The sequence below is a fragment of the Camelina sativa genome, chromosome 1, assembly GCF_030686135.1.
Source record: "Camelina sativa cultivar CO46 ecotype springtype chromosome 1, ASM3068613v1".
In the NCBI taxonomy this organism is placed as follows: Eukaryota; Viridiplantae; Streptophyta; class Magnoliopsida; order Brassicales; family Brassicaceae; genus Camelina; species Camelina sativa.
The window spans coordinates 12,534,822-12,553,336 of record NC_141880.1 but is presented as its reverse complement, the minus strand read 5'-3'; the positions used below and the strand labels follow the sequence as shown (position 1 = coordinate 12,553,336).

At 32.6% G+C, this 18,515-nt stretch overlaps 1 protein-coding gene and 1 pseudogene across 2 annotated transcripts; both read right to left on the bottom strand.

Annotated features, from left to right (window-relative positions):
- Positions 1 to 5,275: 5,275 nt before the first annotated feature.
- LOC104789766 (uncharacterized) lies at positions 5,276 to 7,611 on the bottom strand (annotated as a pseudogene). Its single transcript, XR_015561582.1, has one exon. The product of XR_015561582.1 is annotated as an uncharacterized LOC104789766 (transcript).
- A 4,233-nt stretch (positions 7,612 to 11,844) lies between these two features.
- On the bottom strand, positions 11,845 to 12,477 carry LOC109132041 (CLAVATA3/ESR (CLE)-related protein 41). Its single transcript, XM_019243179.2, has one exon. The coding sequence runs from the start codon at positions 12,334 to 12,336 to the stop codon at positions 12,037 to 12,039; it is 300 nt and encodes a 99-aa protein (XP_019098724.2). The 5' UTR covers positions 12,337 to 12,477; the 3' UTR covers positions 11,845 to 12,036.
- Positions 12,478 to 18,515: the final 6,038 nt, after the last annotated feature.

Sequence of the window (18,515 nt, the reverse complement as noted above, 5' to 3'; positions counted from 1 at the left end):
CTTGCATTTCATCTATGGTATAGAAAAACCTGAAATTTTAAAAAATTTTACAAAAATCTTTTCAAAAAAAAAGAGTGTTCATGATGCATTGCATATTAGGATCTTGTTAGTATGTTTTATATAGGACTGTTTCATATATGCATTAGGGATCTATGATGAGTTAGCCTTGTTAACTTGTTTAAATTCACTAAACTAGGATCAATGTCCAAGTTAATAGTACTTTGATGCTAGTCGAGTGAGCTAGAAACATAAGATTGAACCAAGTCTTGAATTCCTATATTTCATTATGGTCTAAATTGAAGCATGTTGTGATTTGATATCATTTCCTACTTATAAAAACCTAATATTGACTTTAATTATCTGGTTGTGCATTGCTTTAAACGCACGGAAACAATATACATATTTGGATCATCTTTCCCCTTTTTACCACTCTTGTTGATCCAAGTAGTTGATTTCATCTTTAAATCAGTTTCCCCTACCCTTAACCTACCCTTCCTTTCAAACCATGTTTATTCTTGAGTGTTATGCCTTTTGGGATTGAGCTTGGTAGAAAGTGTTAGCTTTGAGCTTACAGGAATAAAGCCTTGTGTAGTTCTAGTTTGCATTATTCAAACTAGATAGGACTAGGTTGGTTTAGTTTATGGGTTGGGACTTGGTTTGGTTGAAAAAGAAAAGAAAAGAAGGGAAAGAAAGAGAATAGGTTAGAGTCTTTAGGAGAAGAATGTGTTTAAGTAAATTTAAGCTCTAGTGAAAGAATGGGGAAGCATGTTTATAAAAGATGGTTCTGGTCAAAGAAAAGAAATAAAGAAAAGAAAAGTATAGGAAAAAGCTTTTATGTCTTAAAAATAAGAAAGAAAGAGAAACATGGTGTTTAAGAAAGAAACCTCCATTCCACTAGAAATTTCAAATAAGAAACCTCTGCTAAGGCTTAAAAAAAAATAAAAGAGAAAAAAGGGTAAAAGAGATAAAAGAAGTTAAAGGGTAGAACTAGGACCATTTGGGATTAGAATGATATATGGGATCAAACACTTTGGGTGTCTTTGGGTAGACAAGGTTTTGTTGTTGTATGTGTTTATTAGTTCTTACCTTTAGCCTTCTTCTAAAACTCAATCTATTTTTCATGAGAGGACCTTGATTTGATAAGCTCCACTCTAAAGAGAGAGCATCTTTATCTCTAAGCCTTTATTGCCAAGCCAAATGAGTTTAAGCATTGTATAATATGATTCATGTTCTTGTTTAATGAATTTTAAAGGAAATGATTGATCTAAATGCATGTGGATATCTAAGGCTTGAATCAGTTTAGGTTGTGATAGGCTTGTCTAAAGTTTTTAAAGTACAGCTCATTCACCTTGCATCATAATATTAGTAACCTAGACATTGATTCTAGCTAGTTTATTAAAAGGTTTTAGGTTCTGAGATCCACTTTCAAACCTCTGTTCCTACTTATGTACTGTTTGTTTGCTTGAGGAAAATCAAAGACTAAGTTTGGGGGAGTTGATGTACATATATTTTACCCTGTTCATACATATTTTATCCTTCTATTTTGCCTTGTTTACTAGCTAGTTTTGTCATTTTTGTGTAGTTTAGCCTATGTTTGTGCATTAGGGTAGAAATTGCATGGCTTTGCATGTTTGCTTGCATAAACAGACGATTTAGTTCATTGGAGCATGGAAGTGAGCTGAGGAAGAAGAGAGTACATCCAATAGAGCAGATCAAGGTTGGAATGGAAGAAAGACAAAGTCTTGAAGTCACTCGACTAGACACTCGACCGAGCTGGGAGAGGGACTCGACCAAGAGGCAACCAGAAGCATAAGGCACTCGACCATGCATTTGACCGAGCACATGGTCAAGCACTTCCAGCCGACTTTGTATTTTGTCTGCTAGCTAAGTAGGGCTACCCCTTCCTCCTATAAAAGGACATTGCACCCTGCAGCCGTCAGAGAGAGAGTCATACCCCAAAAAGCACTAAAAACCTAGTTTTTACCTTATTTAGCATAATTTGTTCCTTTTGCATCTTTTCAGTACTTTTAGCACTTTGTGATTCTCATAAATTTGGATCTGTTGAGAATTTGATCTTGCTTCTTTGTATTAAGTTGTAAATCTTTTCATCATCTATCTATCTATGTTTATTTCATCATTTTATGAGTTTGTGTTCTTCATGATCATGTTTAGATCTGAGTAGTGAACTAGGATCTTAGTGTAACGCCCCAACCGCCACCTCTCAATGGGCTCTATGTCCACTCCCAGACCATGGGCCCACCTTCTTTAATGGGCCTCACGTCCTCTCACTAGGCCTGTGAGCCCATCAATATCCGACGGCCAGTTTGCTACGTCCGAGAGGCTTTAAAGACTTGTTACCGTCCCTACAAATCACCAGATAATCTTTTCTTGTGGTTGTTCCTCACTTGGACAGTTCCGACAGTCACTTTTCGGAAGGTCACCCATCCTGAGACTACTCCAGCTCAAGCACGCTTAACTCTGGAGTTCTCTCAGGACCCTTCACCGAAAATATAATTGCACTTTGGTGACATAGGTGGCCTAGTCAATTCTTTTTTAAAACCTCTCCGCAAGTCTCTAAAACCGGGGTGTCACAATTCACCTCCACTAACAGATCGTAACGTCCTCATTTCGTATCAAGACCATCACCCCCTGACGATGTTAGTCCACTCGACTCCACACTCGTCAGGGTTGGGCTCTGATACCACTTGTAACGCCCCGAACGCCACCTCTCAATGGGCCCATGTCCACTCCCAGTCCATGGGCCCACCTTCCTTAATGGGCCTCACGTCCTCTCACAAGGCCCGTGAGCCCATCAATTTCCGACGGCCAGTTTGCTACGTCCGAGAGGTTTGAAAGACTTGTTACCGTCTCTACAAATCACCACATGATCTACACTTAGAGATGGGTTAGGCTGGTAAAGAGTTATGATTATCTAGACTGTTCAAGCTTGTTTGTTTATAAACCTCTTCCAGATTATGAGTTCTCTATGCTATCTTTGCTTTGAGAAGTTAAGGATAGATCTCATGTTTCCTTCCTTCCAAAAGATGTTTAGGATGCTATAATAGACTAATACTGGAGATTACTGTGTCTAGCCTAAGAGATTAGTTGTCTAGGTGGTTTTTGACGAATAATGATCTGGATCTTTAATGCATGTTTATTCATGTCTTAGCTAGTGAGAACTAGGTCTAAGAGTATTTAAACCTGATTACTATTGCCATGAGAGTGGATTAGTAAGTATTAGAGGTTATTGTCTTGAGATATCTCATATTGATTGAGTTTTGTTGATCAGTCTAGGTAGTTATAGCTTAATACCAGCCAATGAATCCCATCTCTAGGACTTGTTTTATATATTGATTGTCTGTTTTACTGCTCATACCTGCTTTCTGTCTTGTTATTTTGCATTATGGGTTGTTTAAGGTTGTTTTATAGTCTTTGTTCTTCAGTTTTGCACCACTCGAACTAGTCACTCGACCACACTCTTAGAGCTCGGTCGAGTGCGTGATAGAGCACCATCTCGTCTGTGTAGTTTATGTTTTGCATCTCTCTAGTTTCATTACCTTGCATCTGTTTAGTATTTGTTTCTGTTTAAGTGTAGTATTTGCATTACATCTTAGTTCTTATTGCATCTAGTATTGTTTAAGTTGTTGGTTCATTACATTTACATTTTTGTAATTAGGATTGTTAGAATCAAACCACTTTTATATTTGGCTTAACTTGAATGCATTATTCATGTCTTGACTGCTACATTTCACACTCTTTATGGTTTGACATCATTTATGCTACAACAACATAAGTGTATTGAAACACCTTGCATCCCATTTGATGATCTTAGCCTAAGTTTGTTTGTTGTTATCATCCATTCATTCATAAGTATCAGATAGAAAAATACATGGTTCAGTGTCAAATTCTGGAATCAAGTTTGAGAATAAAAATTTATTATATTATATAAGATACTAGAACTCAGACCCCGCGATTTCGCAGGGGAAGTTTTCAAGAAAAGTTCATTTTAATTTAAATTTGAAATTATATATTATAAAATTATATGAAAGTAATAAAATAGTTAAAAAATATATACTAATTAATAAAATTAAAAATTATCTCAAAGAAAATAATAATAAGTAAGGCTAAAACTTCATAAGTATTAAACATATATAACTGTGAGTTTAAAAACACAACCATCAAAATAAAAACTTATAATAAAAAAATATGGCAAAAAGACTCAACTCTAAGTTATAAATTATTAAATGAAAAATCATAATGAATCGAGGCAACCTTGTAAATTTTTTTGTATGTATTATAAGTATAAGAACAAAAAATTGTGAATAAGATATGGTGAAAAGACATAACTCTACAATGAATAGAAGCAACCATATGATTATATTTTATGGTGAAAGACAAAACTTGACAATGAACATATGCAACCGTACAAATTTTTTTTTAAAAAAAATAAAATTTATTTAACGAAAATGTACGACGAAAAATCGTAACTTTTGTTGACATTTATTCAGATTGTTATTATTATATAGATTTACCAAAATACTAGATTGTCAAAACTGATATGCTGGGACGGCTTGGGGATCACGTTCTTTAGAAATAATTTCTTTTTTAAGGATATTCTTTAGAAAGATTTTGACACATTCTCTAGCCAATATAATATTAATTTTGTTAATATATATATATATATATACATATATTAAACCCTAAACCCTAAACAATATTTTAAAACATATTGATTATATCTTAAATATATTTAATTATACTAATTAATTATATTTATTTTAAATCATAAATATCAATAATACCTAAATATATTCAATGTAAAATTTATATATTTTTTAGTTTTTGAATAATTTGATTTGTATATATGTTTTTCTATAAATGTGTAATTGATTTATCAAAAAAAATAAGAAAAGGTCTACCATCCTTGATTCACCAAATTTTGGCTGGGTTTTTTTTCACCAAATGATTGATGGCATGGAATTACATGGAATTCCGCAAAAGCAAAAGGGGTCCTATATATATGAGTGGCGAAGAGAAAAAAGGGTCCTATATGTAAGAGTTGTCATGAAGCAAGCTTTCGTAGACGACAAGGATGACAACTCAGTCATCTGAGTGCAAATTTGTTTAGTATAGAAACAACTTAGGTGTTGATTGGTTGTTTGTTTCGCTGATTACTTGATCAATGAACGTAGTAGACATGCTCGTTTGTTTCGCTGATTACTTGATTATGTGCTCAGCAATTAAGAATTTAGCATAATGAAGTAATTTGACATTATTTCTTGTTCGTTTCTGCTTAATGTTTCAAATCGTTAGGGTTTGAGTAAACCATTAAAAATAAACTCTACAAAGTAACAACCCCACCAATAAGGAATACAAAAGAAGCACAAATCTTTTTATCAATCAACCACAACAAGCGACTTATACTCTTCTCTATCTATTACAGCCTCCATGATCATCATAGGGTCAATCTCTCCATCATGTTCCAAAAACACTTTGATCAAATTCTTGGAAAACCCACTTACCAAAGCAACTCCCTTCTTGTTTCCGAGAACAGGGGTTGACTTTGAATCCCTCAGATTCCAAAGCACAATCTCCGGCACAGCATCTCCGTACCCTTTCTCTCTGTACTTGCTCACAATCACCTCATAATCTGTTTCCCATCCATTACTCGGAGTCGGAGGCGACCATCCCCATCTATTGCATGGTGAAGTCGAAGTCGACGCTTGATCAAACTCCATATCACTGAACACAAACACCCTCTTGATCATCTCTTCCGGCTTCAGCTTCCCTTCTACGGCCACTTCAAGAATCAAATCAAGACCCTTTCTGAAAATCAGTGTTCATATCCCATTCCATGTTCATCACAAACTCTGTTTTTGACCTCAAATCGTCTCCTTCAACCAAATGCAGTTCAGGGTTTTTGCTGAAGGTTATAAGCTTTCCTCTCCATGGCTCTTCTGATAGCTCAGAGACTAGCAAACCAAGCGCCACGGAAACCTCAATTGGAACACCGTACATAGATGCGGAAACGTCACAAATAGCCATGCAGTTCGACAAAGAACCTTTCGTTTTAAGGTCATCAACCATTCGTTGCCATTGCAGCTCAGCGACTTGTCCACCATCTCCGCCGTCTAATTCTCTTATTATCTCGTGAGGTAACACAGCACCGGCGGCTACTTTAGTCTTCCCCGTTCTCGCATCGTTAAGATATTGCTGAAACCTCTCTGCGTCGTGTTTCAAGAAAATCTCCTTGTATGACTTCATCGCCACTGATGCAACACGGTTGTAAGGGAGAGATTCCCAATCTTTCGCTCCCATGTATACTTCAGGGAGTTGCAGAGTCTTCCGGAGGGGAACAAGAACTTGTTTCCTTAGCCGATCACGAACTCTGTACGCATAGTGAGAGTCTTCCACACCTTCGTATTCCGGGAATGATTCTCGGGGGAACAATTTCCTAGCAATGCTCTCGCAGAGAAGAGTTGCTTTGTCGAATGAAGAATCAAGCGATGGACACCATTTAGCCGCTAGAGAGATTTTGTTTGGTTGGCCTGATGTCAAAAAATCAACGTCTCTCCTTAGTTGATTTGCGAATAGATCAGAGACACTTTCGTGGAGAAACCTATAGTCTGAATCGTTAGTATATCTTGTAAACGCCTTATTTCCCATTGAAACCTTCTTTAGCTTGCGCGCCAAGCTTGCTTTGGCTTTCTCCTCTTGGTTCTTCCTCTCTGCGTTCGCTACCCTCTTCTGCCTCGTTGCTGCCGGCCTGAATGTAAAACCACGGCGACCCCTTCCGCGACCCCTCCCACGGCCACGACCGAAACCACGACCACCAACACAACTAGAAAATCGAGCTCTTCTACGTCGAGCTGCTGCGTCTATCGTATCGATCCATTCCGAATTCTGGATACTGCGGATTTCAGATCCTTGTAGAAGCCGGTAAAGAATCTCCGGGAAATCTTTAAAATAGCCAAATTTGGAGATGGACTCGAGGTTACAAGCTAGGGTTTTCGGATGGCGGCTGTGGAGCTACAACGCCGCCGTGTAAAACCCTTCCTTGTCAGATTTTCCAGTGCCACGGACTCCACGAAGGTTACAGATAAGCTTGAGAGTGGTCAAGGCGTCGTGATCCCAGGCCTCCTGTAGCCGCTTCTCCAGAGAGTCCTTGGGCGTGTCGGGAACAACGTGGAAGAAGAAGTCGAGGCAGGGGTTTCCTGAGGAGAGGTACGTGGCGGATCCATTCTCAGTATGAGGTGATTTTTTTTTTACTTTTCGCGGTTTAACAGGTCTAACAGGTCTAACAGGTTTGACGACGTTGGCTTTAGTTGATTGCCTGACGTTTGAGACCTTTGCGACGCTGGGACGACAAGTGTCGATGTTTTTTAGGAGAGCGGCGAGGTACGTGGTGGGTCTATCCTCGGTGTGTTCCGTCGGCGGTGGAGTGTTGACGTTTGAGACCATTGCGTTCACTATAGCTGGATTTCTGGGACGAGAAGCTGCGATGGGTTTTGTGATCGGTTTGGTGTTGGGTTTTGTGAGGGGAATGAAGGAGTCTCGTATGAGACGGTCTGTCGAGAGAAGGAAAAGATTTGAGGTACTTGAGGTTGAGAATTAGAGTGATATTGAATAAAGAAGGCTGCACCTAATATTTATACAAGTACGTAAGCACCGACTAACCTAGGTAGGGTTACCTAAAGTTGTTACAAAGTATAAGGTAATTAATGTACGGAAGATACGAGAATATCGGAGATGAAATATTCCAAGATTTTTTTGATCGAAAAACTTGATTCAGTAGCTTGGGGAACAAGTTCTCTATAAAGACTATTTATTTAACTAGTAAATAAATTACTTTGTTACATATTTTTTTTAAATGGAGAATAATGTTTATTTGATACCTTACATTTATCTTAAAATAAATAATATACATTTTTCTATATATATATATAAGACTAAAAGATGAAATATATTATATTATTATGAGGTTTATAATTAATGAAATCAAAAATTAAATTAATATTTTATTAATTTTATGTTTATGCATGCTTTTATAAAAATTACAGAATCATAACGTAATATATAATTTATTGCATGATTTATTTTTCATACAGCAAAGCAATGGAGAGTTAGTAACTTTCATGATACATGTGTCATGTTTATCAATTAAATTTTAAAAGAAGATCATTACTTATATAATAAATTACAGATTCTAAAAGTTAGAGGATTATATTATTTTTTGAAAAGATATATAAAATATATATAAACATAAAGGTAACTTTACAATAAATTACAAATCCTAAAATTAAAAGGATTACAATTAATTTAATTATGTATTATTTATTTAATTGTGCTTTTTCTTTTAAAATTATAATAATTCTAGTATTTTTAGATTATTTTCATTTATATTTTTTCTTTGAATTATCTAAGACTCAAGTATATGCTGACAGATTAATTTTCTTTCAGTTTTTCATAGACTAATTCTAGTTGAACCATTTTTAATTAAATCTTAGTTTTTTTTAAATACATATCATAAATATTTTTTATGTGATATATTTTTCTGAATTTTGTTTGACTAATACTGAAAGAAAACTTGTTATACTGAACAGAGACATTATCTGAATTTTGTTTGAGTAAGTAATTTTAGTGATTAAATAAATTATGCAAAAAAGAAAGTAAAGAGACATATTGTAACGCTTCGACTGTCACCTCTTAGTGGGCTCTGTGTCTAATTCCAGTCTATGGGCTCACATTCCTTAATGGGTCTCACGTCCTTTCACTAGGCCCGTGAGCTCATGTATATTCGACGTCGGTTTGCTACGTTCGGGAGGCTTTAAAAACTTGTTACCGTCCCTACAAATCACCACATGATATTTTTTTGTGTTTTGTCCTCACTCACACAGTTTCGATAATCACTTCCCGAAAGGTCACCCATCCTAAGACTATTCCAGCATAAACACGCTTAACTGTGGTGTTCTCTCACGACTCTTGACCAAAAAGATAAGTGCACTTTGGTGACATAGGTGTCCAAATTAATTATTTTAAACATCTCGCCAAGTCTCTCAAAACCGGGAAGTCTCTCAAAACCGGGATGTCACACATATAGTTGGCTTAATGTTTATATAGACATTTTGTAGGGGTGGTATAGAATAATGCTTGTACAGTGAAATATGAGTGGGTGTAAAAACACATTTTTAGTTATAAAATAGAAAAAGAAAAAAAATTAAATTGATGTAAATAAGATGAAGGTCATACCGGTGGTTTGTATGTAAAAACATAATATGACAAAGTTGTGTAATCATATTTTAGGCAAGATTGAAAAACCACATATTTGAATTTTGGAAATAATTGTTAAGATGAATATTTGCAAAAGTAGTGGTGATTGATAATTTAAATTTAGTAGATCAATATAATAATATTACAATAAATTTAAAATATAGAAATGCAAATTAGTGTATTAAGACAAAAATAAAAATAAAAATCTATATTTATTTCCTAATGATAGAATCTACTAACAACAAAAAAATTAATATAAGCTTTTTTGTAAAATTAATTTTATTCAAATTTTAAAAACTCGCACATCAAATAGATCTTAATCTAGTATAATATATTACTAGTTAACGACTAAATGACCCATAGTTAACAAAAATTATCAGAAATTTTCTTTATTTGTGCCAAAAGTTCATTTTTATAACACATTAGTAATGACTAATAACCTTCCTAAGGTTAAAATTCGCTTATTAAAATACATTTTTCTTAAATCTAATATTAGAATCGAAAGAGAATCTGAATTTGTCTATAACTTTAGCTCTAAATACTGTAGTACATGTCTCTTATTATTGAGAAAATATCTGGCTGGATTTTCGTTTATACTTTTAAATATTTACCTGAATTAAGTGTTTTAATGATTAACTTAATATACAGTAAAACCTCTATAAATTAATAATGTTGGGACCAAGACATTTTATTAATTTATAGTGATATTAGTTTATCTATAAATTAATAATTATTTATTTTATAGTGTAAATTAATAATTATTAATTTATAGATATATTTTTAATAGTTTAACTTTTAAAAATTATGAATTGAGACAATTTTAACATTTCGGATATTCAAAATTTTATGGTTTTGGAATTGACTTTGTAATATTTAGAAAAAATTATTAACAATAAATTACAAATACAATAGACAAATTCACTTATACACATGACATACATAAAATTAAATTTATGAATAATAATATAAATTGTTGTAATTTAATAGTCAATCAAACTATCAAAATGTAAATTACGGATATCTAGAAAAGACTGTAGCTATCTTTATGACATACTACAAAATATTTTATATCATTATAGTTTAAAAATACATCATAAAAATTGTTTTATAGATATGACCTTTAGGAGAAACATACATTATTATAGCAGCACATATATAAAATTTTACATGATTATTAATTTATGATATTATTGGGACCATATTTTACATGGGGATTTCAGAAAAATTATTATCTTATTATCTTATCGAATTTTGTCATTTTTTACACTGGCCCGACTTGGGACTGACAAAATTTATTAATTTATAGTGTTTATTAATTTATAGAGTATTAATTTATAGAGGTTTTATGTAATTTATAACTCTCATTATTTTTCAAAAAAAACTTTTTGAATTAACTTGGCTAAGTTCACTCCTAACAATTCATAGCACTCTCTTATATATGTCTATGTTTGATATTGTTGTGCATATGCATTCTATATGTAACAATACACATTCTTAAAATGTAACAACTAGTGAGGCGTATAACTTGGATATATGCACGTACGATCAGTTCAGTTCTAATTAAAAAATAATCCTCTTTTATTTTTTTTGTAAATTTCGAAAAGCAGAACATAGTATATATTTGATATTCAATCAAAATCGTAGCTCTGTAAATAAACATAAGGAAACCAAGGCCGTTTACAAATACAATATACACGAAAAAAGAAAGAAAGAGAAGAAAAGTGGAACATCATAAAGGAAATGATTGATGGCATATAATTCAACAACAAGGAAATGATACGATTATAATTATCAAATCATCACTTTTTCTAATTTAGCTTTTGGTTTTTCTTCTGGGACACTGTGCTTTGACAAGACAAAAAGCTATGTTAGGAAGTGATTCTTGTCTAATAATTTTGCTTCTTCTCTTCTACAGTCCCATGTCGTTCAACCCAACGAAAGAAAAAGCTGATCCACATTTTTTTGGATATATGCTTTTATAGTGAAAAAAAGTAGAAAAAAAACAAAACAATTCATTGAAAAATTAAATGGGGCTTCACACTTCTATGTCGAATCGTACAGCGTATTACCGGTTGGTATGTATGAATATATCGGAGGGTCCATATAGTAACATGAATTATTGTTATTATTTAAAGATTATTATCACTTTTTCCGGTAGAAAAGAAAACTACTTTAGATAATTGATATCGGATATAGCTGTTTTGCATTTTCTTTTCAAGATTTATATTCAGAAAGGAGACAGTTTTGTCCGGACAAAACGAGATCCAACAATTATTTGGGAAATGCCTCGAGATCTTCAATGTCATTCACTTAGTGTTACAAATACGGTCTTTTGGTCAATGGTCCAAGTTTTATACTAATGATTTAACTATCATTAGATAAATCTAACAACAAAGGATTCTATATGCACCAAATGCTTTTGCGAAGGAAATATATTAGAGGTGGCTACATACACACAAGTGAACCATTTAGAGTATATTTCTTCTTTACAACTCTAACTTCAAAACTTAAAAGATGGAGGAAGCAATATTAAAACGAACTAAAGATTTAAAAAGGAAATGGAAGGGTACCAAATTGATCGATCCAAAGATATATATACCAAATCCATGATAATTCATAGCCAAAAAACAAAAAAAAACAAAATCCATAATAATTAAGCTTCTCTCTAATCTCCATCGATCTGAAGCTTCCCCAATATACATATAATATTGATCTATAATAACTTATCCTTCAAACTCACCGGTAAAACCAGATGTGCCAACTCACCTAGTTGGAAATAGGGTTTGGACCACTAGGAACCTCATGAGCATCGATTCCAAACTCTCTCCTTCTAGAAGTGCGGCTGTGTCGTGTGCGAGCGTTTGGATGTAGATCCATTGTTACTGAAGCTGAAACCGAAGGTTCAAGGAGAACCCTCTTAAAAGGAGCAACCGTAGATGTGACCTGAGGACGAGTCATGGGGATTGTAAGGCTAATGAAGAGAAGGAAAGATAAGAAGATGAGGAGAAGGAGAAGAGCATGAGCATGTGATGATTTGGTATTGGTTTGGTCAATTGATGTTGCCATGCAATTTAGAAAAAGAAACCACCCCCCCAAGATCCCAAGAGGGTTCAATATCCATTAACCAGCGACGAACAACTTGAAAGCTGGTCAGAGCCGCGTGATAAGCAAAAAAAAAAAGGAAGAAAGAATAAGATGAAACAAAAGAGAGAGAGGTCTAGTAACTAAGAAGAAGAATGAGCTTGAGATAAAGAGAACAAAGAAAAAGAAGAAGAAGAAGAAGAGAGAGAGAGAGAGAGAGAGAGAGAGAGAGAGAGAGAGAGAGAGAGAGAGAGAGAGAGAGAGGTTTTCAAATTTTCACACTCGTGAATTTTTGATTGATAAAGTATACCAAACAACGTATGCTAAATTAAAGATGTATGCAGAATAGTCACGAGTTATATAATTTACCGAAAGCACCCTGCAAGCATCATATCGCCTGGAGTGAATGGACATATATGGTGAATTCAGACTAGGGTTTGAACAACGCGAGACAAAACATTTTCCTAATTTTCTTTGGGATGGATATTACTGTTTAGCCCCTGAAAAGACATAGAATTGTCGGTAGGCCTGCCACTGTGGAACGAGCAATCTCAACGAAAAGGACAAAGCGTGTAGTGGTAATTGGGTCATTATGCGCGAATCTTAAAAAGCTTAGACAAAAAGCAAAGGTGATAAAATAAAAATCAAAGGAGAGGAGGTGGAAGAAAGCAGGGTTCTTGCTTTCTTTTCTCTTCTTTTAATTTTACATTTCTTTTCATATTCTCTTTTTCCAAGAAAAATATTTCTTTGACTAACGTGACAAACACCAATTGTATATCAACGTGTATCAAATACTAGTCAAAGTAGAAAAATTATTGTTTTTAATTCAACTATGCTTATTTTTTCATTATAGATAAAGTCAAATTATACCCTATTTGTTTATACTATGATATGATATACCTGCAATGTGATGAATGATATACATCAGAAGGGAATTGCTATACAGACTTCGGGTAGAACATAATGAATTGACACAATTTGAAAAAATGAGGACAGTAATACAGGAGAATAAAACAGTATTTGGTTTAAATGTTTTTATAAAAACATTAAATTGAAATATGTAAATTGATTGTATTTGGTAGATATCACAATTTTTCTAATGGACAATATAATAAAAAGAATTGGATCCTATACATATATACATGAATGCTGTTTAAATGTTAAAGAATCATATATACATAGATGTCTACTTTGGTACATTTTGGTAGAAGTTTATTTTTATACATTAGCTTAAAACAAATAATAGGATTGATTGAATAAGAGTAAGCGTCTAAAACAAAAAAAGGGCGGTGATGACGGCCATTAGTGTATGGAAGAAGCAATCATCCGGTGATGTCTTTCGTGCTATATCTATCACTAAAATGTTAAGAAGATATTAGATATTCGATTTGGTAGACAGAGGAACAATAAACAATACTATTCGAGTATGGGAGAGAGACTGTGCATGTCTCCGTTACGTGGATTGCATGGGTCCCTTCACTTTCTCGGAATGATACCAACGAGAACGATTGTACGTCGTGGTCCTTTTCGTCATTTTAGGCTTCTTCTTTATGTTTTCTTTATTTCATACTGCATTGTTTGTTGCTATGCCATTCACAAATTGACAACAACTGACAAGATTCCAATTACACGGTACACATAATTAAGGTTAACCTGCAATTATACCTATATTTGTAGATAAGTATGTACTTATAAATTTACAGATTTTATAATAGTAAACATAAGTTATTATGAATGTACTTAAGTATAAATATTGGTGAAAAGTTTTATATCCTATAGAAAAGTGGAATGTTGAAAACATATAATAGACGAAATCGTTTGATTATATAAAGGTAGCAAATATAATTGTTGTGCACGCATAAATATAACTATAGTCTCGGCACAAATTTGTATTTATAATATTTATGATGTGAGTACATGTACATATTCCATTTCTAACTTTGAGACAACATCTAGTTATATATTATTGACTTTCGTAACAAAAGAATATATATTTAGAAAATTAAACAAAATTACAAAGATAAAACTTAGGTCCACGAACATATATGAGAGTAATTCTGAATCGTTGATGAAGGAAAGTTTGCTGTACTAGAAACAATTAACTCATGCATGCACCTCATATATTATTTGTGCTTGACTCAAGGCTTTTTAAAAGTCTCTGCACATGCCCGTTCCAGTAAAATTATCTCACCATTTGTCCCTATGTTTCATAGACAATAATTTGGTAGTGTATATAGCTAGATATGTTCTCTAGGTTATTACATGATAAATTTGTAGTTTTAAACTTTCTTTAGTGTAATATGTCATCATAAATTCATAATTATAAAAACTGTTATGGATGACGATAGATTTATATATCTTTTCACTAAAATATGTATAGTTAAAACTTAAAACATAGATATATCATATCCATCTATCTATGTATGCAAGCGTGCGCGTATTTAAAGATTGTTGTATAAGGAGGCCACCACCAAATGGGTGATATCGATAAGTCATATTTTACTTCAACATTTAGCGAACCGCATGAAGAGCTAAAAGATTGGTCCTATCGTGATCTCCCATTACGCATATTTCTTTCCACCATGTATCTTCCTTTTATTTTATAATGATAATTTTTTTTTTCTCCTTTCTTCTGTCCACCAATCGTTACAATCAAGTCACACTTTAAAGTTGTTTGATTTGGCTCTTTGAAAATCGTCCACACTCGAAAATCTTCGGGGCAATCAGATGACTCGCAACAAGATATTTCAACTACGTAATACTTATAGAGTTTTATTTAAGGTTATTTTGTTATGTTTTCTTAATTAATTGAACTACTAAGGAGGAGAAATTAAAAGCAAAGATTATATTAGAAGCAAAGATTATATTAGAAGCACAGATAAAGTTTTCTCTACGTAAAATGACAGATTTTCGTCGTGAACAAAAGGACATAATTTCTATGATTTGTAGTGTAGCTTTCACAGTCAAATTGAAAAATGTTAGGGGTCCCGTAGGCTTCCACTACACTCCAACCAAACCAAACCAAAACAGTTTTCTCGCAATTATTTTACAATGATGGCATGTGATGTGAAACAGAACAGTAAGATGTTTTATGAAATTTTGAACCTAAAATAAAAATGAGAAGATTTTGCAACGATATGTTTTCTCTAGATTATGGAGTATTGGCTTTATTCTTGACAATGATGCTTCATCAGAAAATTTTTAAAAATGAAAAAAAGTTAGCTGTATATAGATAATAATGTTGGCTTTGAAGTAACATAAAACTTATAACCATTTTTTATGAAGTAACTTGAATATTCAATCATTTATACAAGAAGACTGTATGTAAGAAACAAAAGGTCCATGGTTATTATTTTTAAATTTTTTTTTTTATTCTTTAATAAATAAGAAGTTTTGCATCTAACCTTGTATATCCCTTTGGCTGGAAGCCAGAGCAAGTTATATGGTCTCATCACAAGATTTGGTATCATGCGAAAATTGATGAATGAGAAATTGAAAAGATGGACAACTTTTTCACCCCTTGTGATGTTTTATCTTTGTATAAAGCTTTGCATGTTTGGTTAGTCTTATAAGAAGTTTTTCAATTTTAGTATATATATATATATATATATATATATACTAAGATTTAACCCGTGCTTTTTTTTTTTTTTTTACATATAGTGATGTTAGATTTGTAGGCTTTCTTGTTTATTATGAAAGTTATATAATCTGAATTTCTAATATTTTTAGATTTGTCCCAAGTTATATGTGTAACTTGATAATTTAATATTGTGTTTACACATTTAGAGCTAGATGTGTCGAAAGAGATTATCACTATCATCTTACATCGAATTAATGTTAATTCTAACATATTCCACCATATCATTTGTGAACTCTTAAAGTTTGTTTTATCAAGATAATTTTTTTCACCACAATTAAATATATGTTTTATAGAAAATTTGAATTTTAATATAATAATTTTAATTAAGGTAAAATATATTTTACAACCAGTTGTTTTATTAAAATATCTTATTTGTCTTTGTAATGATATTTCTTGTTTTTTAAATAACTAAAAAGTCTTCATTGTTGTTTGTTTTCTCTTATATATTCTTGATTAGAATCTCTTAATATTTTTTATTTGTTTTGGTTTCTCTTATTTAGGGAGAGTTTAGTTATGGTTTAATAATTATGAGAGTTTATTGAAACACTCATGTTTTAGGTTATTATTAGTCTGATTTGTAGACAGTCCGAGATCATGACAATTATTTGTGAATATGTGGATTTTCACCTGCATGATGTTGTTATTTCTTTTTATCAAGACCAAAGACGAGCTGAAGTTTTTACCATGAAGAGCTATTGACATGATTTGTCCGTTTTTGATACGTTTTCCATGAGATATGTGTTCTGTTTTATGATTGCAAAGTTGGCATGGGCAGCAAGATGTGTATCATAAGAACTAACTATTATGGATCATCAAAGTCTGTTATTGAAGTGAACCCGTGAAGTCCAAGACAAAAAATATTCTAGAAGTCCTAGTGTGGTAAGGATTAAGAGATTTAAAAAATTTATTTATTGATGTTTATCAATTTTCTATCTAATTAGGTTAAAGATAAGTTAGCTATATATATCAACTCTCTTGAGATAAATAACACACAATTAAGAGTTTTGCCCAAATCATGTTCGCTTAATTCTACATATATAATTTATATTAGCACTTGGATTTAGTCTTTTAGTTTTTTTTTTGTGAAACATTTCATATTGTTTAATGTTCCATAAATGGTTATTTCATATTGATTCTTAGTTACATGTGTTTTCTTTAAAAAAATATTTTCTTTGTTCTAAATGAAATTGAAGATTTTTTGGCATCTTCTCAAAATTACATCAAAGACCATTCCAAAGGTGAACCAAATTCCTCATAATGTGACATAACTAAACTAAGTAGGAAGATGTGGAGATACCAAATGCATTTCAATGCATATGAAGGAAATAAAATAGTGGATTAGTGGAAATAAAGTCAACTGTAAGAGCGCGCAAGGAGCCAAAGATAATGGAGATTATATAAAAATTTGTTGAGCATGTTTATGAAGTTCAAATGGTGGTAACAAACTTGAGACAAGAGTTTTAGACAATCTCAAATAAAAATGATCGAGATATGATAATTGTAATGGATTATTGTCCTAATTTCTTTGTCTTTTCAAAAAAATAATCTATTATTTTTGTTATTGTTTATCATAATACACATGCAGCTAATATACTAAATCCGAAATCATAGTGCACAACAGATGCAGCTAATATACGTGCATGCATTATGAGAAAACAAATCAATACAATAAAAGTTGAACGTTTCTCACCTCGTGTTGACACCTAAGCTTTTTAAACTTTTCTAAGCATGACACATCATTAAAAACTTAATCCAATCAAATTATAACAATTAATACAACTAAGCATTATGTTCCAATAAAAACCAATCTCCTTTACACATCACTTTTTCTCCCTCCTCGCGATCGAAGCCATAACCGCTATATCAATCATTCTCAAATCGATGATTGAAGTTGAAGTGAAGAAGAATTCGATCAGAAGAACAGATCCAAAAATGTTTCATATGAAAAATCATTTAGGGTGCGTTTAAGGTTATGAAGGATCTTGAAAAGATGGAGCTATAACGAATCCAGATGAAGGAAGGATGGGTCGAGAAATACATTTGGTTCTACCTACACTTTTTGTGAGGATATCATATTTAGTATTCGTTCCCACCGTGTTTAGTATTTTGATTATTTGGTTGGCGACAATCAGTTGCATCTCTGATCTTAGACAAATATTTATTTACAAATTAAAGTGTCAAAAGCATTGAAAACAAAAGTTTTGAAAGATTTCTTAAAGATTTTTAGTTCTAAAAAGCTTATTCCAACAACATGATATCTGGCAAGGTTAGATCAAGATACGAGCTGATCAAGGAGTTTCTTAAGGTTATTTATTAGTTTACACTTGCTCTTTCTCATTGCTAAATGTTGTTGGAGCTAAAATGTTAAGGCTTTGTAATTTCTCAACTGCTCATATTCTTTAATTAGGAGAGATAATTGCCAAAAAAACTTTATTGTCTAGCCATGAACAGAAACAAAGCATCACCTCACTTTCACTTTCTTACCATCAATATTTTAAAACTAAGTCTATCTTTATAACCTTGG